General features: G+C 38.3%; 1 protein-coding gene across 1 annotated transcript in view; it reads left to right on the top strand.

Moving 5' to 3' along the window:
• The window catches only part of OTUD4 (OTU deubiquitinase 4), a 31647-nt gene extending 10735 nt beyond the window's left edge, over window positions 1-20912 (top strand). Inside the window, exons 7-21 of the mRNA XM_059826988.1 lie at window positions 650-794; window positions 2731-2788; window positions 3195-3312; window positions 3556-3620; window positions 5676-5776; window positions 7174-7298; window positions 7416-7596; window positions 8827-8992; window positions 10381-10501; window positions 12518-12573; window positions 13118-13201; window positions 13856-13994; window positions 15048-15317; window positions 16038-16078; window positions 18315-20912. Of these exons, the coding sequence (XP_059682971.1) occupies window positions 650-794; window positions 2731-2788; window positions 3195-3312; window positions 3556-3620; window positions 5676-5776; window positions 7174-7298; window positions 7416-7596; window positions 8827-8992; window positions 10381-10501; window positions 12518-12573; window positions 13118-13201; window positions 13856-13994; window positions 15048-15317; window positions 16038-16078; window positions 18315-19559 (2915 nt within the window). The 3' untranslated portion in view covers window positions 19560-20912. The remainder of the gene's footprint in view (window positions 1-649; window positions 795-2730; window positions 2789-3194; window positions 3313-3555; window positions 3621-5675; window positions 5777-7173; window positions 7299-7415; window positions 7597-8826; window positions 8993-10380; window positions 10502-12517; window positions 12574-13117; window positions 13202-13855; window positions 13995-15047; window positions 15318-16037; window positions 16079-18314) is intronic.
• Window positions 20913-21258: the final 346 nt, after the last annotated feature.

Raw genomic sequence — 21258 nt, 5'->3', positions numbered from 1 at the left:
ATTTTGTGAGAGCATGAATTCTTACTGTGTCCTGATTCTTGACAAAGCAGATTATATACCAAGAGGAGAAGACTTATCTGCCTCTTTGAATCTGGGTGGTCTAATGTAAACAGAAAATATTGGTGTACTACTTTATAATCTGTTGCTGGTCAGCGTTCTAGTTCTAATTTTGTATTTCAGACTACGTTAGCAAACTAATTGTTTGTGTTAAAATTATCCTTGCATGTGTAACTTGTCACAGAATTCATGGGGGTTGCATGTGCAAGAAATAACTGTCTTCATGGATTATTGTTTTCTCTACTAGATTGCAGAAATGCCTGAAGGTTCTAATCAGGTTTGATGGGTCACTGTGACACTCCCTACAAGGGTTCTCATTCTTCATGAAAACTCTGCCTATGTGCACAGTTACAAGGCTAAGGCCAAATTTGCTTCTCAAGAGACCTGATTTCTAATAGTTTCATGCATACCTGTTAAGCCGTAGTAGCTGCAGCTGGTTTAGCTTCTAATGCCTTCACTGTTTCAGTTAACACATCAAAATGCTTGCTAGCTTTTGACTGAAGTAATTTGAAATGCATCTGTAATGGTGGTGTAAAATCTCATTTACCTTGTAACTGATTTTGCCCTTCCACTTTCTCCTCCCCTTCCCCAGCTCTGCTGTATGAGTTGCTGTATGAGAAAGTATTTGATACAGATGTAAAGAAAATCATAGCAGAACTTAGTGCTGTTGGTGTGACAGAAGAAAGTAATGGCAGCAGTGAAGTATCTGCTTCAGATTCAGAAGATGACGACTACAGGTAGGTGCAATTTTTGACGTAAGATGCCTGTGTTAAATGAGTTTTCTGAATTTCTGGTGGGTAGTAGAATCTAACAGTTAAGGTTGAAAACCTTTTACAAATTACTAAAACGAGAAACACAAAGAGGTAACGTTAGAACTATGAAAGAATGAAATATGCAATCTTCACTGTACCTAAGCACAGGGTTCTGGTTCCTCTGTTTTTCCTGCAGTCTAGCTTTGGATCTCTTTACATAATGGAATATTGCCATTGCAACATGTCCCTCTTCCTGTTTAAAATAGCAGAATCCTCTGGGAGAATTGTCAGTGTGCCAGTCTGGCATAGGAAACTGAGTAGAGTTACAGGACTCTAATCCAAGTTGTGTTGCTTCAACATCTGGGGGCTGAAATACCTGCTTGAGATCTAGCTAATGGAGAAATACAGATGTAGCTTGCTCCATTTTGTTCCTTGATCTTTATGAAGTGATTATATTTGTGGGTTTATATTCCTTTTGCTGGACCTGGATGCTCTAGCTAGCTTTGAGATTTTGACCTACTGATTCCTTTTGCACAGTAAGTCTTTGATAGTGCCATTTTTGCATTTACGTATTGGCAGTTTTTCTTCTGTTTAATACTGTTCTTAAAACCCTGGCTTGTGTGAAATGCCATTGAAGCCATGGTTATTATGCTATATTAGTGCATCACGTCCCCTCTTCCTGCTGAATGTCACTGAAGTCCTTTCTGGGGGCTCTGCTGTAGTCTGTGTGGCATGTGGCAGAAGAAACTCTTTGAGACATTGGGAGCTGATTTTTTTTTATTATTTTTTTTTTTCCCCCCTCAAGCTGAAAACAACAGAAAGGAAGATGATGGAAATCGCCACAGAAAGAAAACAGAGTTCTGGGAAAGGGATTAGCTTCCTTTCTTGTTTGGAAAAAAAAATACTAGGGAACACTTCCAATTAAAATACAAAGTATTTCTGCTTCGGGGAACAATTATTGTAGTTAAATGTCAGAGTGGAAACCTTCTCTATTCCTTTCTGTTCTTGGAGCTTTCCTGGGCTTCATATGCAGTAGCATTACCCTGTATCTTTGGGATTCGTAAGAAAATATACTGCTAACCCCCATAGCACCTTTGTCAATGAAGGTCATATACTCACTTGAGACTATCAAACTCAATGTTTTTAATTTAAACCATATGTCTTATGACGCAAGAGCTAGTGTGTGTGACTCTTGACCTAGTTAACCCAAATTACAAATGCTCTGCTGTGTTTATGAAGTCTTAAATTTTTTGCTTGTCTTAAAGTTGACTTCAGCTTGTTTCATTACCTAGTTTTCCAGAAGATCTTTTTCATTTTAGAAATATCAACTTTTCAGTGGCATTATTATTAAATGTAATAGTTTATTTTGGTTTGGGGAGAAGGTAATGCTGTTAGTTGCCTACAGCTGCTGTAGGGAAAAATACTTGTTTCTTTTCCTCTGTGGAAAGTAATTTTCCAGCAATGTCAGGTGTAGAAAATAAGAGTAAATTAGAGTGCCTGATGCCAATTAACTAATGGAGTGGTTTTTGGTTTTGAGTTTTGTTTTTTTATGTCTGCTTTTGCTATGTTTTCCTTGTGTAGTTGCAAAAATTTTAGAGGAATTCTTTGTTTTCCTTGTCTGCCCTGCCCCCCCCCTTTTTTTTTTCTTAAGTGATGGCTAAGTCAGTACACATAAGTTAGACTTCCTAAAACTTGTACTTAGAAACAAAAATCTTATTTTTAGCTTTATATGATACAGTTCTTGTTTTAGACTTATCCCTTTCATTTTAAGAGATGAAGATGTTCTATGGTATGCTTATTGTGGAAAAACATGTAGAGAGTGGTAATTTCAGTATTTTTATCCACTTCCAAGGTATTTCTTACCTGATTTCCAGGCCTTATTAATACTATATTACCACAGCTCGCTTCTGTCCTTTTGCAGAAGTAAAGCTACAACAGTTAGTGATATGAATGGATTGAAGTCTCTTTCTGGAAACAAGGTATTTATATTTAAAATATGTATTTATATTTATATTTATTTTCTTCCTAATAACTTGTGTTCTGCTATATTTTTCAGTGTTTAATGTTCATGAAAGAATCTTGAATTTCTAGTTTTCCTAACATGTAGTATCTTAAAAACTACTTACTTCTTTGAAAGTAATGTTTGCTTTTGATGTGCGAAAAGGTGGATTGTGTCCTTTTTAATGCTGCTAAGTTCTTAATTTTGTTCTGGTATAGTTAAAAGAAGATAATTGAGTTTTTTTTTTTTTTTCAAAGCTCTTTATGCTTTATGTATTTTCAGTTTCTTTATATTTCAGTTTAAAGCTTGAGCACTGTGATTGAAAAACGGAAAACTGTACATTTTTATTTAGTTGACCATTTAACACTTTGTTCTGTTTCATACAGCACCTTAAAAGCAATGGGAATCCTACCTTGTTGGTCTTACCCAAAAAAGTTCTTAAATCACTCAATCCATCAGTTTACAGAAATGTTGAATATGATGTTTGGCTCCAATCCAAATGGGGTAAGTAACAGAATACTTAAAAGTTCCAGCTTCTGCAAGCTGATGTATAAAGTGAAGCCCTCTTGAAGAGGAGTGGTGCAAATGGCAGTTTGGGTTTAGGCAGTAGTCTTCCTCATGTGGGTCAGTGTGCAGAGTTAGGGCCTGAACTTCTGGCTTGCATTTTTACTGCATCAAGAAAGTAGCTCTTTTGGTGTATTTTGGTGTATTTAAACTAACAGTATATTATTGCTAATGTATTTACAGATCAGCAAAAACAAGATTTTTCTATTGCTGCTGGCATGCAATACTCAGTTGGAGATAAATGTAAAGTAAGTAGTATTGAATTATAGTTTACAGAGACGTTACCATTTTGCTCAAGATGTCAGTTTTCCCTCTTTGTTAACTATTTTGTTATATAATTGCTACTTTCTAAATATTCTTTGCTTGTGTCTTCAACTGTGCATATGCTTATTATTTAATTGTTGTTGGTGTTATGACTTACAGCATACATGTGGAAAAGGCATGAACATCTGATCAGTGCAATTTGACTGCATTAAAAAGTCGCAAGGTTAACTTCAAGAGTAGTTTTAATAAGATGACTGTGGACCTTAACGTTAAGTAGGCAAATAAGTTTGTGCAGGCTTACCTCCATGGTGAGTCCTTGTTCAGTGTTGTAGAGTGCTAGCCTCTGTGTGAGAAGTAGGTGCATTTAGGGGAGTTTACTTGGTTCAGGCTAAACTCTGTTCTTCTCTTGGTGGGCTCCGTAAGCTGGCTAGTTATTCCCGTGATGGGCAAAAGTGTAGGGTAGGTTTGTTTTACAAAACTAATCGTTATCTCCACTGCATCTTTTGCTGATGGCTGTACTTGCGTTATCAAACTGGTGCATGATAAAGTGTTTGTGTGCATACAGTTGCATGATAAATGAAATTTTAGTGTTTTCTGTCATACAGGCTTTTCTTTGGAGAGACGAAAACCAGCATCATAGTTCCATGTATTTATGTTAAACTCTGGAGATAATGATTACTGTTTGTAAATTGGCTTTGTTCTAATCTCATTACTTTCAAGTAATGGAATACAACTCGCTTTTGTCACTGCAGATCCTGAAGTTTTGGGTAATTCTTCCTCTTGAAGTATTCGAAGTGTGTTACACAATTGCTCTTTAAATTCTATTAAAATTTGTACTTTGTATTGCTGCTTAAGAAGAAACTTAAACTCTATAGTACTCAAATTTTAGATTAATCTCTTTAGGTGTGTTAGCTTAACTGGTGGTACTTGGCTAAATTTGGTTCTTTCTAGGACATTTGACCATCTCTTAAAATTATTAATAATAATGTGAAAATATCCAATTAGGTTTATCATGCAGCATAGGGGCTTTTTCACTTTGTACTTTTTTATTTGTGTAATGGAATTAAGCATCATGAATAAATTGCAGGAAAAACACATCTCAAACTTTAAAAAAAAAAAAAGAACAAAACACCACAAAACCCCCTAAAACCACACCCCCCAAAATAAACAAACCCCCCTAATTTGGATTTGATTATTTATTGCTTAATAGTACAGGCTTAAAACTTGTATTTAAGGCCCTAAGGCTGTCTTGTGTAGTATTTACTAAAGGGTACAGATATTATTAGTAGAAAAAACTCTGGTAATTAACATACTCTTTCTGTCAAATTTTATATGTATGTGGCAAGACAGTAAATATATGGGATAAAACCATGGGAAGATGAAATAAATACTGAAAGGTTGAGTTGACCAAATTAATACAACTGGAAAGCCAAATGTTGTAGCAGAATGTTATAAAACTTATTTTATATTTAAGTGAAGAATTTTAAGAACATGAAATGTCAGTCAGACAAGTAACACTATGGTCATGTCTGAACAACTTTTTTTGGTTGTTTAAAAAGCCTTTCTGAAGAATAACCAGAAATAATTGGTGTTCATTGTGTTCTTAATTAAACTAAATTTCACTGAAGTTAGTAATGAATTTTTCTGTTCTTTACATGGATTTTAACAAGGAAAAGCTTTGGGTTTTAATCTGAGAGAAAATGTTTTCAGTAAAGCTGAAAAGCCTTGAGACCCTGATTACTTTTAACTTTCTCATGTAGTTTTGAAAGCTATATTTATTCAGTAGTGTTACCCGGCAAGCTTTCTGGTTTTGTTTAGTTTTTTAATAGTATTTTTATTTCTTTTTGAAGAAGCAATATGGCTTGAAGGTTTGCTTTTGATACACTTACTGAATTACGTGATGTTTATTTCTCAGGCCTTCTGTTGCCCAGAGGAAAAGTTCTATTTTTAACGTTGCTGATTATTTAAAGAGTTACGTCCTCTCATTGTCTTCTTTGAAGTTAATGCACCTTTTATTTTTTTATTCTCTTTGCTTATAGGTGCGCTTAGACCATAATGGAAAATTTTATAATGCCCATATTCAAGAAGTTTGTTCAGAGAATGGGCCAGTTGTTGTATTTGTAGAAGAGCTTGGAGCAAAGTAAGTGCTTAATCTCTTCCAAAAGAGTGCCAAACTGAACCTCGGTAATAGCAGCATTACTTTAGTTCAGAGTTAATTTCAGCCCCTGAATTGTATCTACGTCTTTACTTGAAGCAGTACTACCACAAAATTGTTAAGGAAACAACATACTAAATAAAAAAAAAAAAAAAGGAAAAAGGGTTTCTGCATTGATTGTCATTCAGACTTTCTTGTTTACTGCCAAGTGGTCTGTATATTACTTCCAGAGTAATACAGTAACTACATTAGTATTAGATTATTTTTTTTTTTTTGCACAAGAGTCAATCCTAAACAGATTGACACCATCCTTATAGGCGTTGCTTGTTGTGCTTAATAATTAGATGCTAGATTTGTGACAAGCTTTTCGTATTAAAAGGTCTATCAAAGCACCTAGCTGTGTTGGTTGAGTAGCGCTGCCTGATTTCGTTCAGAGAATGCCAAGTTGCTGTTTAGATCAACGTTGCCTTTGCCGTACCTCGGGACAAACTAAGTGTTTAAAGTTGTTGTCAGGGGTTGTGGGGTTTTTTTGTGTGTTGTTGGTTGGCTGTTTTTGTTGGGTTTTTTCTGGGGTAGTAGTGGTGGTGGTTTTGGTTGTTTGGGGGGGTAGGGATTTTTGTTTGTGTGTTTGATGGGGTGTTTTTTGGGGGGGTAAAGGGGGGCAGTTTGAGACAGCTTCTTGAGCTCTGCTATAAGTTCTGTAACTCTTCTGGGGTAAGAAACCCCCACAGTTGAGTGTAGTTCGGGAAGAGGAAACACTTTCAGTCAAGATAAATGAGGGAGGGAGAAAGATGCCCAATAATCTCGTGATCTTCTTCTGTTTTAAAAAAAAAAGTGTGAGATCTGAAGATTATTGCGCACTTCAAATTGAGATTTTTAACTTTTTAAATTGATATTTAAGCTGATTTAAACTATCTATGATAGATTTGTATGTCTTCCTTTCAAATAATGTAAACAGTTGCTTGGACATCCTATAGCATCCTCAATTAAAAATGCAGTAATTGCTCTGGGATATAAGCCACCAATATCAATCTTGACATCTATTGCAGTGTTTGTGATAAGTTTATCTGAGTATATTGCTTTTTTCTGATCATTATCCTTTTCTGTCTGCCCTGAAGACATTATAATACTTGCTTCACAAATGGCTGATCATTCTTTACTGGATAAGTTTGCATCAACTTATCAGCGAGAGTTTTATTAAAAAAAAAAAAAGTTTGTTCTTCTACACATTGCTTGAGTGTAATCATAAAGATCAAAGGACTTTGAATGCAGCGTTCTCAAAAATGGAAAGATCGATCAGTCTGAGTAAACATGTATTAATTTATGCAAGCACCAGTTTGGTCTATAAGATATTTTTCCCTCCATAATTCCTTGTTTTGTAGGCATGCTGTCTCACTGAAGAGCCTTAAACCTCTTCCACAGGCCTCTCCTATGGAGGGCTGGAACACTGTGCCAGGGAAGAAGATAAAAAAGTTTTTCCCAACATGGGGGCAGAATGCTCAGCCCGGTAGGATTGTACTTGTCTTTGTGTGGCAGAATCTTTATTATTAGATGTTTTGTCCCAAAGAGCTTAAAAAATGATTAAAAAAACCCCAACCTATCTGTTTTCACGTCTTTATCACAGATGCAGATTGCAGAGGGCCAAAGAATCAGAGCAAGTCAATAAAACCCCAGTCAGCACTACCTCCTCGACTTCAGCATACTGTGGGAACCAGGCAGCATCAGTTCTTATGTTCTGGACCCCAACCTCATCAGACCTCAACTGAGCAAAAAGCTCCAGGCAGGAATCCTTCCCAAACTGTAAGGTAAAACTGCAAATAACATCTTCCTTATCTTGAACTCTAGCTGAGCTTCTTGGAGCCCAAGGGCCTGCTTCAGATGCTTCCAATATGCTTTTTTGAAATATGTTGCCATTGAATTTTTAATAAGTGTTCCAAGTCCTTAAGAATACATACAAGCACAGGAAAAATACTACTTTTTAAAAAAATTTATTTTTAAACCTTTTTCAAAATTGCTGCCATCATGAGCTCCCACTTTTTTTTTTTCTTGAATGGCTGCATCTCCCCTGGAAGATGCACACCATACACAAAACTGCAGTTTCTTCTTGGAAAGTGGATGTTGTTGGTTTTTTTTTTTTGGTTGTGGCTGAAGTAATGTTGCATGTAGCACTTCTTGGGCATGGCTGAGATCTTCCCCCAGCTTCTGCAGAGCCTGTCATAGAGGACTGCTTCATGGTATGACTGATCACTTGAAGGAGTGTGAGAACAGCATTTTGCCTGCATTTGTTGGTAGTGGGTTTTTTTGATAAATTGTGCTGCTGCAGCAGAGTTTCTGTGTTCATCATTGCCACTCTTCTTCTATCCTATCTAAAAGACTATACTGCACTTGGCTACAGACCCAAACTCTTCATGGTCTGTTGTGTCACTCTTCTGTATCCTAACTCCTTGTGGAATAAATGGGGCTGGGGTGTCTTTGGAGTCTGCCACATGCAACATTTTAAGGGCATTTTTCTTCCTCCTTTAACCTGAATACATGAGTATCCTAAAATGTTTAGTTAAGTCATTCAGAAAGCTGAAACAGTGATGTAATTTTGTGTAGTGATGCTTCACACATTGAAAATTATAATGCATTTTCTCTTTTGTTGTTGTATTTACAGAAATCTTCTTCCCCAACTTTCTCTTGCATGTTTATAGATAGCAGATGGGGAGGTGGTCAGTTCTCAGTTGGCACAGAAATGGATTAGATCACTTGATGTAGGCATTTAACTATAATCTAATAATTACCATTTGTTATAAAGTCTTTCAAGATTGTATTGAACTGAATAAATCATGGACAAAGTCCATTCTTTTTCTTCCTTAAATTTTATGTGTATGGGTAACTTGTAATAGGCAGAAAGGGATCTGGTATATGTAGAATCACATAAGCAGTGCTATGTACTTATCTTCTTTCTTCCTTCTAAACCATGAGTTTGTATTGTGTTTGATACTGGTGAATTTCTCTGTCAAAATGATCCAGTTATACTTTTTCCTTTACAGAAAACCAGACCGGGAGAGAACCGAGGATCTGAACCATGGCAGCAGAGATTGTAACTACTTTGGCCTGTCTCCAGAGGAACGCAGGGAGAAACAGGCTATAGAAGAATCTCGTTCGCTTTATGAGATTCAGCAGAGGGATGAACAAGCTTTTCCTGCTCTTTCCAGTGTATGCTATCTTCATTGTAATTAATTGTGTTTTTTCACAGTTGTCCATGAACCTTTTGATTAGCAATTGTTGTTTTGCTTTTGCTGTCCTTGCATTACAATACGATTCAAAAGCTAAGGATATTTTCTTCACACTCACTTTCTAGATAGAAGTATGTGAATCTACAATGCTTTATATATTAAAGATAAGACACATAGTAGTAGTTTCCCCTGGTAATAGTTAATGTCCACCTTACACAGTTCTTTAGGCATGCAAATATGGTAGACACATGAGCTTCTGAAGCTGTGGGCTTCTCTTCATGTTCCTCCTGTGTTTAGAAGGGTTTGCACTCCCTTACAGTTACTCAGATGTTGTCTTTTTCTTGTATGGTGGGATCAAACGTCAAGGTGAGGCCAGATCTTGCTCTGAAGTACAGTTTAATTTAGCTGAGAAGTAGCTCAGTAAAATGGCACTGTGGTGCTTGAATTAGTGTCAGAGGTGACTAGGTGATTGTTTCTGATTTGGTTCACATAAAACCTGTTTTATTTGTAAGTGACTTTTCTTTTTAGCCTGAGAACTTACTGGTGTGAGAACTTGCTTGGTGGCATAAGTAATGCAAATTCTTTGTCAGACTTGCTCTTTTTGTGTTGTGAGCTGAGCTGACTTCAGTGGACTTGTCTGAGGGAAGAATGTAGCCTTCAGATTTTGAGAGACTATTCTATTGATGCAATTTTTAAAGAAAGTGGATTGGAGTCTTGGTGCATCCAGGGAGCGAGCAGATCCTGTGGATAAAGAGCTGCTGTCTATGCAGGTTTATTCTAGAGATGTGTGGGGCTTTTTGGATTCAAATCTGAGAGCAAACAAACAAGAGTCAGGCTGGGAAGAATGAGTAGGTGAAAGATGGGCATTAAATCTCTTGCTTTGTGGAAGTGACTTCCTGCGCTGTGTCTTTCAGTTCTTGAGCAGTAATTACTTATATTGGTGTAATGTAGAAGAGCTGTACATTTCTTCTCTACTGCAAAGAGCAGAATAAGACTGAAGCCTAGTGGACAGAAGTTGCTCTCTCTCTGAGCTGTGGTTAATAGTATATTGTATTTGCTCACCTGCAGCAGGAGGATGTGATTTTAAAGCAGATATTGTCTGAGTGAAGCAGTTTTTGTTTGTCTTGTAAACTAATGACATGAATGCTTTTAAAAGACACTTTGCAGAATTTAGGAATGAGTGAAAGAGTGGATGAATCTGAATGGTACTGATCAAGACTGCTTTCTTTTTCCCCTTTTACCTTTCTGCCTATCACAGAGATAAGTATTCTGTGTCATGAAGGCATAATAGTGTCATACCAGATGATGGCAAAGTGTCATCGGACTTCGTATATAAATTCATATTTCTGCTTTTGTAAACTTCTTCAGAATCAGTCAGGCTGTCAGGCTGCTACGCAGACTGTGGATCATTTAAACCAGAAAAAGTTCTCAAATAATGAGAGAAGAAACGGCAAGTGGAAAGCAGAGGTGGAAGAGCAGAAGGATAAAGGTAAAAATAAATGTTTTTAGATCAAGGGTTTTTTTTGTTTGCTTGTTTTTATTACCAGCCTCAGAATTTATTCAAGATGGGGCATCTGTTTAGGCAATGAGGGGAAAATTATCATAAGTAATAGTGCTAAACTAAGCTAGGCTCAAGGTGGCAAAGGTGTGGTTTGGGAAGAAAGTACACGTTTTCCTGCTTTGTGAATGTGGCTGAGAGAGCAGGCTCCTTGCTGGCATTTTTGTAGTAAACGGGAAGAGGAATGAGAGAAACAAGACAACTAGCAGAGCTACCCTAAATTAGATCCTGTTGAAATTCTAGTGAGCGTGGCAGAAAGTGCCAGTGGGACGAGTATTAAGAGTGATTACTGGAGTCAGTTAAGAGAAAAGCAAGTAAAAGTATTCAATGTGGTGTGGTTAAGAATTAGCGTACAATGGTACAGAAAGAGGGGAGAAGATGGTGTACAGGAGTTGAACACCCCCCCCCCCCCATTTACAGTAGAAGGAGCTGTCACATGGTCAAAATTTGTTTGGGTTTCCTCCCTCCCTCCAATCTGTTATAACACTTTTTAGCTACTTTTCATTGACTCTAAGCTTTTCTTTCCTGTGGGGAAGTAGAACATGGCAGTGACAGATGAAAACTGTAGCTGTCAGGAAGGGAGGTAGTAAATCTTTGCTAAATGCAACTTTTTTTTTGTCCTGTCAGCTTTGCCGTAACTAAACACCGAATTTGATCTTGACTTGTTTCACTTTTTTTTTCCCTGTCTAAATAAAATTCAAACTCTTTAGCCTCCTCTTAGAAACTGTTCCTTCCCTCTGTTTTTTTGATATTTTTTTGGTTTTTGTTTGTTCCCTTGCCTCTGGCAACAGCAGAGGCATTGCTGTTGTGTATTTATGGTAACTGTGCTCCTTAGTCCCTCTTACAACATGTAATGTCTTCTTGAATGGTCTCACAGGGACTGATGTTACCTATTTTTCATTCTCCAAACATCTGAAAACTTGTTTCATTTGAAAACCTTTTTCATCAGCAATGCCAAAAAGAATGTTCACATAGAGAAAGCTCTTTACTACAGTGACATGATAGATTTTGCTGAAGTGCATGGCATGTACAGCTTTCTCTGATTTTTGTGGGGCTCTGGATTGTGTTGCCTCTTCTGAAACTGGGTTAAAAATCCTATGGGAATAAACTGTACTTCCTTCTGAGTATTTAGAGATCCTATTGGTGCTTGGGGAATTGGCAGTAATTCTCATAATCAATATTGTTTTAATTTACATCGTTGTCTAGTTGTGATGGTGCATATACTAAACTTTTAAAAAATACATATTTATTTATTTGCTACAACTAAACTTACGTGCATGAATTTGATTGACAACCATATTTGAACATAAGCTAGAATGTGAAGAACTTGTACAGATCTTATTATATGAAGATTATGCCATGACTGTTTTTCAACACAGTCTCCCCCACCAAGTGTTTGTTGGTGCTCAAAGTTAAACTTTCTGCATCAGTCTGAAAACTTTCTAGATCTTTTGAACCATAGAAACCTTCTAAACTGATCTGTCTTTTACTCAGTCAAAAGTAGGCAAGACTTGAAGCTTCTGTTATCTTAACCCTTGAATATGGAAATGCAGAACAAAACATTTTCACTTTAAGCAAAGTACAAACTTATTTCTTTTTCACTAGGAGAGACTTAGGATGAGTGGTATGTGTTTAGACAGCTACATTTCTTTCCTGTTTCCCTCAAGCGTCACCAAAATGGTTAACAAACGTCAGTAAAGAACTCCTGTAGAGCTTTGAAAAGCCAGGTTGAAGTAGCTGCTCTGTTACTGCCCTAACAAGTGTTTATTTTAGGATGCTCTGATCTTTGATTAAAAATTGAAGTTTAAGTTTTCTGAAATAATATGTGCAGAGGTAGGTTTTGTTTTGAAGGTTTAACTTTGGAAAGACAAACTTTAACTGGCTTAAGTTGTGATAGCCTTAAATGGTGTAATGGTTCATTTACTAGGTTATGTCTTGGTGTTACAGAGTCAAATTCCAGGCAGACCCACTTAAGTCAGAAGCTTGAGCCAAATTCATCTGAGGTAATCTTAAAGAAAAGACCAAATTTTTTTTGTGTTATTGCTTCTCTGATACTTGGTTAGCAGAGCAATAGCTGCTTTTAGAGCTGTGATTGCTGCTGCTTTACAGCTTTTAGTGAAATACTTCTAAGGTTGGAGGCTTGTATTGCTGTCAGCTTTCTTCAGCCCCTATAACCCATACTTACAGTCTTTCTCTGCAATCTGAGTTCTCAGATCTGGGCTATCGAGAGCACTTACAAATCTGGATTTGTAATTGCTTAGTACAGTCTGTATTTTCAGTATAATGGGACCACAGAAGATTTGATGTTTACCAATAGCTACTGTGGTAACAGACCATGAGCTCTGAAGTTCAGTGAAGATTTGTGGCCTCTTGTTGTCTTTTAACCTTTGCTGTCCTTTCAATGAGCAAAATGTTACACTAGTGTAATAGTGATTGGGTGCTTAGCCCGCTTTTTATGTAGTGTGGTTTAATATCTTTGAATGCCTCTTTGAAAAGTAAATCTTACTATGAGACTAGCTGTGTCTGTTGTTTCTAACTTTGCTTTAGAAGAATAGTCAAGATGAGAGTTACCCAAAAGCTTCATCTCCTTTGGAACAAGTGAAAACAGATTCTCCGATTCTTGCTGAGCAAGTAAGAAATGTTTGTTTGATTTCAAAGTTTTCCAGTCAGGAGACTTCAAACAAAGGGGAGCTTCATCACAGCCACGTATGTATTATAATACTGGCTTTTAATTACGTAGCTATTTCTATGGTGATAATGCTAAAATTTTGTATTTACAGTTAAGACTCTGTTATGTCCAGCATAAAGAATGTAAAAGGACAACCCTTTATAGAAAAGTGAAAGTATATCCTTTATCTTCTGAGAGAGGGGTTATTTCCTATCTTTCTGCGAAGATAACCATACTTTTTGCTTTAAATTTTTTACCTTTGCTTTTTCAGGTTTCTCCAAGGTTATTGGTAATCGTTTGTGAGGGTGGCTTTTCTTTTGGATGGGATATACTTAAATTTAATGCTTGTGGAGGTGATTATAACAGTGATGGCTGCCTGTGGTACAGGCAGTTTCTGGATAGAGCTCAGTACAGAGTTCTTCACACAGTGATGTAACATATCTCAGATATCTTACGTATGCAGCCTGATATGTTACTAGTTAATATTTTGCTATGGTGATGGTGGTAGTCTGGATAATACTGAGTCATCAAGCCTTTCTTGTAGAAGTCAGACGCGTTAGGGGTCACCAACAATGCTCATTTTAGAATAATTTCATGTGTTCTCTTTGTTTTTATAGAACCTGACAGAATGCTTACCAAGCGTAACTCCAACACCCTCACCAGTCTTTTCTGAGGTGCATTTACCTCCAGCAGTGCCTTCCGTACCCGCCGTTGTGCCAGCTTGGCCAAGTGAGCCAACAACCTATGGACCAGCAGGTTTGAAGAAATAGTGATGTAAATCAGGAACTACTAACCCTGAAAAATGTTAACTGTCTTGCTAAATTGAAGATGCCTCCGGGAGACATCATTTCATATAACTTCACATTCCAAAGGCAGACATTCATAGGAATATAGTTCCTCACTGCTGAAAGCTAGTGAGCGTTCTAGTAGATCTTTGATTGCCTGTATGTATAGTTTCCTTTACTCCCTACCTGAAGGTGGAAGAGGGATGTGTACTCAATTCTCCTTTTTCCTCCTGAGTGGGATAGCATTGAGTTTTGAGGGGGTTTATTCTGAGGATCTGATTAAGGTAGAACACATTATCAGCATGCTTGATAGGTGTTTGTGCTCTCTCCCCCATGTAATAAGCTCCTTGATACACTAAAGACTCAGCTTAGGTCTGGTATGTCTGGAACTAATGAGATCCATTTGGACCTTAGCTGCAAAGCCAGTATATTTTTTTTTTTTCTGTGCTGTGCGTATCTTCTGATACATGGAATTAGCTTAGATTCAATATTGCTCATTAGATCAGGTGCTGTATTTTCTCTCCCACTGTGGTGTTTCTGTACAAGAACTAGCTTTCAAATCAGCCTACTATGTTCACATGATACGGTAATAATCCTGTCATATTTGACCGCATCTGTGACAGAAGATGCATAGCTCAGTTAATCTGAGCTCAGGTTCAGAGTTGACTGTAACTGACTAGTCAGAACAAGAACTGCAGAGATTCACATATGAGTTTCAGTTCCCCCCTTTTTTTCCCTTCCTATTTCCTTCTGGTACTCATAATTTTTAAAATAAATATGGGAGGGATTTAATTATTTCTGGAAAGTTTAACTGTTTTGCTCTTTCTGAAAACTATTCTCTGCATTTAGTCAAATCATATTTTGTTTGTAACTTCCTGACTCAGGAATTTCCTCCTATGTCTTCCTGAATACCTTTTCTTTTTTTTTCTGTCTTTTGAAACTTACTTTCCCCTTGTCATTTTCTTTTGTGATTCTATATAGTTGTATATTTTATTTTCTTTTTTTTTTTTTTTTTCCCCCTTAGGTATTCCAGCCCAAATACCTGCTGCTTCATTGATGCCAGCCCCAGCAACGGGACCTGACTCTATTGTATCACAGGCTCAGGTAACATCTGCTCCAGTTGCTGGAGTTCCTGTGTCGCTACAAGCAGTTAACCAGCCTTTAATGCCTTTGCCTCAGACTCTGAATCCTTACCAGGATCCGCTATACCCTGGATTCCCTTTTAGTGAAAAGGGAGAAAGAGCCGTTGCACCCTCTTACTCCCTGTGCAATACTGGGGAAGACTTACCTAAAGGTGAGAACCTTGAAGAAGGTCTGGATTTTATACCGTTTTTCCTAATAGTGTTTTTTTTCTTAAAATGTAGATAAAGACAACTTCTTTGGTCCTGTTGTTAGTCTGTGTCAAAAGATCGAATTGTTGTTATTCCGTGATTTAAGGCGTGGGAGGGAGGGAATGTTGATAGAGTTGTAACTCTTCAGTTTGTATTGCTAACATTGCAATTATTTTAAGTGGTTACACATGGAAACCTGATATGATCGTTTTGTGGTTCTTAGCTTGACCCACCATAACTTGAGGTTTTATGACTGTAAAGGATTTTCTTTGGAGAACTACTTCCTTTAACGGTAACAGGTTTTCTTGTAATCAAAAGCTTGGAAGTTGTTGAGCATTTCCTTACTGGTCTGGGAAAATACAGGTTTTGGCATACTACCAATATGGAATATGGCCCATAAAGAGCATATCACGTCTGACTGCATGGTGGGGGTTGTTTACTGAACCGTTTCTTTAAAAACTAGAAGTTCAGTTCCACAAACTGTGAAAACTGAAATTTAAACTGCAGTTGTGTTCTAGATGTCTTACTGTGGCAAAAAACCCCCCACATCAATCAAAGATGTGCAAGCAGCAACTTAATACCAGTGTTTCTCTACTGAAATGGAACTCTATGCAGGGACTAATTTTTGGATCAGATGAAGTGTAATATTTTAGGTCTTCATTGATCTTTTTTTTTTTTCCTAGATAAGAATATTCTTAGATTTTTCTTCAATCTTGGTGTGAAGGTAATTCTTCAATCTTACTTAAGTTTTTGTGTGCGTTTATACCATAAATTTGCTTGTATTTGGTAGTACTTAGAGTGCAGAAGCTTGTCTGCTGCAGCTGTACGCTTCAAGTTCATCTTTAAATTTGAAATACTTTCTCATTTTGTCTCCTGGGATCCCAACAGTGGTCCATATTGCAGTTCAAGTCAACAGAAATAAATTTTATCTCAACAGTGATAGTGAGAACTATTGGCTTCCAGCTGTGGCTGTGCAGTCAACAGATTGTGATTTACAAATTCACAGGTAAACCATTGTGAGTTTGAAGATGCATTCTTTCAGAAGCAGTGTATAGTAAAAGAGAAAAGGCCCTCTGACTTTGACCATGTCTGTGTACTGGCAAAGCTATTGCAGTACAAGTACACTCCCTAAGTAACCTGCATGTGTGTCCTTTCTGCTCAGGTTAAGGACAACACTATTTTACTTTTAACCTTCTAAGTAATTGTAATAGCGGTTGATGTGTATATGTGGTGCAAACCTCTGTGTGGTTGGGAAGAGGCTCATTCAGGAAGGCAACATCTTCCATTTCTTGGTAAGGACTAGTTGCTTGCTTAGTTTCTCCCTTCTGCGCATACAAATGTTCCTTTTATTTTACCTTCTCTTACTCCTTCAGTCAGGCAAACTGCTTTGGAAAAGGTGCTGAGAGCTCTCAGGCTTATTCCACATGACTTTGGCCATAAGTAATGATTTTCTTTTGGTGTCTGTGCATGGAAAGAGGGAATGTTCAGCATGACTTCCAAAGTAAATTTAGATTTGATAGCTGTGTGCCTAATACAAGTCTCTGCTTAATAGAAAATCCATAAGTCATTAGCAAGTGGCACTGCAATATATTTAAAGAGCATTTGTTTCATAAGCCTACATATATTTGGGACTCTCCTTACTGGTACTTTGTATTATTTAGAATCTAGTCTGTCACTTCGGTGCTTCAGCACCATGTTCTGGTCAAAGGACCATGTTGTAGTAGTTGTGCTTCTCCGCTGGTGACCAAAGAGTATGGTAGACCTGGGAACCAGGTTCTGCAGTTCTGCATTACCCTGTCTGCTGCTTTGGTCCCCGATCCTGCCAAGCCGTTACCCACACCCTTCCAGCAGCTTGTTCAGAGTGAACCGACTGGCTCCCCTTGAGAGGAGGTCTGGATAGGCTTCGGAGGACGGTTTGTTCCGGGGACTGTTTCTACGGATGGCACAGACAAGGCCATGCTGGGTTTTTGGCTCTGCCCACTACCTACTCCAGTGTTTTGTAAGACAGCCTTGTGCCTCCAGCAGCAGCCTTGCATGGTGTTCTGTATGGCCTGAAATATGTAAATTTGGCACATTGTGTTATAAAAACATCTTACAGTGGTGCTTTTGGGCCAGCTGCTATGTACCATAGGAAAAACAGGAACTCTGAGTTTATAAACTCTGAAGTAAGCAATGTAACTGTAAGCCACTGTGTGCTAGTCAGCTAACGTGGAAGTGGAGGAAAGGGAAGGGGGTCGCCACCCGAGGCGGGTGACTTCAGTATTGTGAACGTAGCTCATGTTCATGAACAGCATGGAAAAGGTTGCTGCTGAAAATGGTGTGTGTGCGTCGTGCGACTCCCACCAGTCGCTGGAGAGTGTGTTGTATCTTCTAGTGAAGCCTGTCCCCCTGCTTTATGACAGGGCTTCTAAGAAGACTGATCTGTGGGTTGTATGTTGTATGTATGGATTTCAATATTTACAAATTGTCCTTGGGGAAATGATCTAACTTTGGGTTTCAGTGTAGTCTTTATTTTTTTTTTAAGTGAAAACACGTGCATGGTATGACTTCCTGTTGTTTTGATTGTTATCCCTTAGAATTTTGAGAAGCGAGCTAGTAGGGCAAATGGCAGATTAATAACTGTGATTCTGGAAAATGAATTTGAAATGTCTGTCTACAAATGCATAGCTAAAGCTTGACTTAATAGCATCATGTATTTAAATTAACTATATAGAAATTGTTACCATATTTTCTTACTGGTCGTAACTGTTGCCCATTGCAACTGCATTTGGAAGGAAAACAAAAAATGAGATCATCATCCTGAAGTCCTAGATATTTAGAATTGAGGGCTGTCACTGTAAATAAAATTCATCTTTACTTCCTGTAGTAACTGTTTCCAAATGGTAGTGACCTGTGTGCTATTATGTCTGTCTGAACATTCAAAAGGCCAAATATTTTTATTTTTCCCCCCCGTCTTGCAGGCATACAGTTGTCCCATGTGGGCACCCCATTCCTACTTGTACCCCCTGCACCAGGCCTATTTAGCTGCTTGTAGAATGTATCCAAACGTCTCCCTTCCCGTGTATCCGCATAACCCGTGGTTCCAGGAGGCTCCCCCGACTCAGAATGAAAACGAAACTGCACGAATAAACCGGCACTTTCCTGTTCAGAGTGAGGCCAGATCCAACGGTCAAATCCCACAGGTTGACAGTAGATCTCCATCACTGCCTCTGGTTATACCTACAGCTCAGGTGTCGGAAAGTCAAGGCCAGGTCTGCGTGGAATCGGAGAATCCAGTGCAGGCTCTTCACGCAAACTATGAGGAGTCCCTGAGAGGGAAAAACCTTTTCCCACAGCCACCCTTCGGACACAATCACTTTCTAGGAGCTGTTCCAATAGCACCTCCTTTCTTTCCTCACTTTTGGTATGGGTACCCAGTTCAGGGCTTCATTGAAAATTCAGTAACGAGACCTAATGTTGTCATGTCACCTGAGGACAAAGAGGCAACAGCTAGCACGTCTGTGAACACGTATGTGGCTAAAGAATGCAGCCCTCCGGCTCCTGTAGGAAACTGCGCAGAACAGCGTCAGAAGACGAATGGCAGCAGCGGCTCGAACACTGTACCGTTCCCTGGGGCTGGTGCAAGCAGTGAATGCAGCGCCCCAAAAGAAACTTCAGCTAGGGCACCTCAGACGGAGCAAACTTGTCCTTCGGCTTCTCCCGCTAAGCAAAAAACAGCGGGGCAGCAAAATCGTTCTCTGCAAACGCAGGGGACTGAGAGGCAGACCGTGGTGCCCAACACTCTGCCACTGTTGGCAGAACCACCGAAACAGGAACTGAAAAACAGCATTCCCAGTCGTAAGGAGAAGACTGATAAAGGCAGAGACTCCAAGGGTGCTGGTAATCTGCAGCCAGAAAGCAGGGCACAGAGAACGAGGGAGGAGAGCTCTGAAGACGAGAGCGAAGTTTCCGATATGCTGAGAAGCGGTAGATCCAAGCAGTTTTATAACCAGACATATGGAGGAGGCAGACGGCCTAGACTGGAGTGGGGTTATTCCAGCAGGGGAGGATACCAGTTCCAAAGAAACGAGGAAGCCTGGAAAGGACCAGCCAGCAGAAGCAGAGATGACAGCTACCAGTATCAGCGAAACTTTAGAGGGAGGCCATACAGGAATGACCGGAGAAGGGCAACACTGGGAGATAATCAGAGGGGGCATCAAGCATAAAATGAACGGATAATTGAAAGTTTTAAAATGCAGAACGTAATTTGAAGTAGCAGTTTAAAATCTTAATCTTTCTTTTTAGTGAAGTTCGAGGATGTGTTTAACTTTCGGTGAGTGAAGACTAGGAGGATGTGAACTCCTACCGTATTTTTTTTTTTTTTGGATTATAGACTTCATTTGGCTTAGCATTTTTTCTTCAATGTCAAATTAAAAACAACATAGGTTTAGCGTTTGATCATTTCCCCCACCCCCCCCAAAGGTTTGAGTTTGTGATAGAAGATGGATACATACGTATGTTTACTAGAGTGACAAATTAGAGCATTTGACGTGATCTAGATTCCAAAATTGATGGTAACATTGCACCAAATATAAACGTGTATTTTATCATACAATGCCTTAGTTCTGAACTGAGCTAAAGGAATTCTCAGCCTACTGCACTGTTGTCTTTGATATGCTTCCAACCCAAAGGCCTTTCATCTCAAAAAAAATAAATCTGTCAAACTTGAATGTTTCTCTTCAGTGTGTAACACGTACGGCAGCCAGCTAACCCTGTGTCTTAGGTATGTTGTATATAGTTCTTTTCATATTCATAGGGTATATTTTTGAATTTTAAAAAGCATTTATTTGTTGAACTCAAAATCAAGACAAGCAGTCAAGAATAGCTGTGTATGAATTGGTAAGAATGGCTGTTTCCACCAAGAATTCTTAATGCCGGTGTGACTAGAACGGTGCCTATGCCAACCGAATAATTACAAAGACAATAAAAATGTAGATGCTATGCATTTCCAAAATAATTCTGCATCTGTTGTAATAGCAGAAGTTTTTTTAATGCCACTTTAACACTAATGCACTGACAAATCCTAGATATTTTGTGAGGAGAGACGCATAAAGTACATGTTAAGTTTTTTTTAAGTTTGTATGATGGAGCTACTGTTCAGTATTCTTTTGTTGTTGCACTGTTGATGCAAATGTATGTTTTTGCATGTACAACTCCTTGCTGGAACTCCTTTTAAAAGAAGCAAGATGGAGAGGCTCGGTGTGCTCTGCTCTTCCCGACACTTCAGAAGAAAGTGGCTTCTGCCTTATATTTTTACACTGTGTCAGAGTTCTGATGCTGTTTCTTCTGACCCTGACAATGATCTCTGCAGTGTTCCTCTTGCCTTTGCAGTTTGGTCATTCAGCTGTCCAGACCTGGAGAGCGCAGTGTGCACAGCGTTCACTCGGCTCTGTTGCTCTGTAAAATTAACTGTTGTGTATATTTTTATATCTCTGTATATACCAGTGTAGGTGATGGTACCCTTTCATTTATGTCTGAGATTGTACATCCTCTATCAGGAAACTTGAGTGACAGTTATGTGATAATTTCTTTTCAGATGCATGCCATGTATAAAACCCTACTTAAAATAAGTGTTTGTCTTTTCATTTTCTTTCTAAATTATATTGACACATTTGAAACTGTTGCCATGATACTAAATATATGGTTTTGCTCTGATAGAGCAGCAGAACTATAAACAATTTGTTAATACATAGGCAAGCTGCAAACTAAAGGGGACGTAAACTGTATTTCTAGTTTTTATTCAGAATGGTAGTGGTAGGGGCTGGGTTGTGTGTGGGTTTTTTTAAATGTAAATAGTTTTCTGTTCAGAAATGTATTCAGGATTTCAAAAGAGGCAATCTTTAGTTTCTCAGGTGGAGAACTAAG

This window comes from Gavia stellata, chromosome 19, assembly GCF_030936135.1.
Source record: "Gavia stellata isolate bGavSte3 chromosome 19, bGavSte3.hap2, whole genome shotgun sequence".
Taxonomy (NCBI): Eukaryota; Metazoa; Chordata; class Aves; order Gaviiformes; family Gaviidae; genus Gavia; species Gavia stellata.
This window is presented reverse-complemented; position numbering and strand designations above follow the sequence as displayed.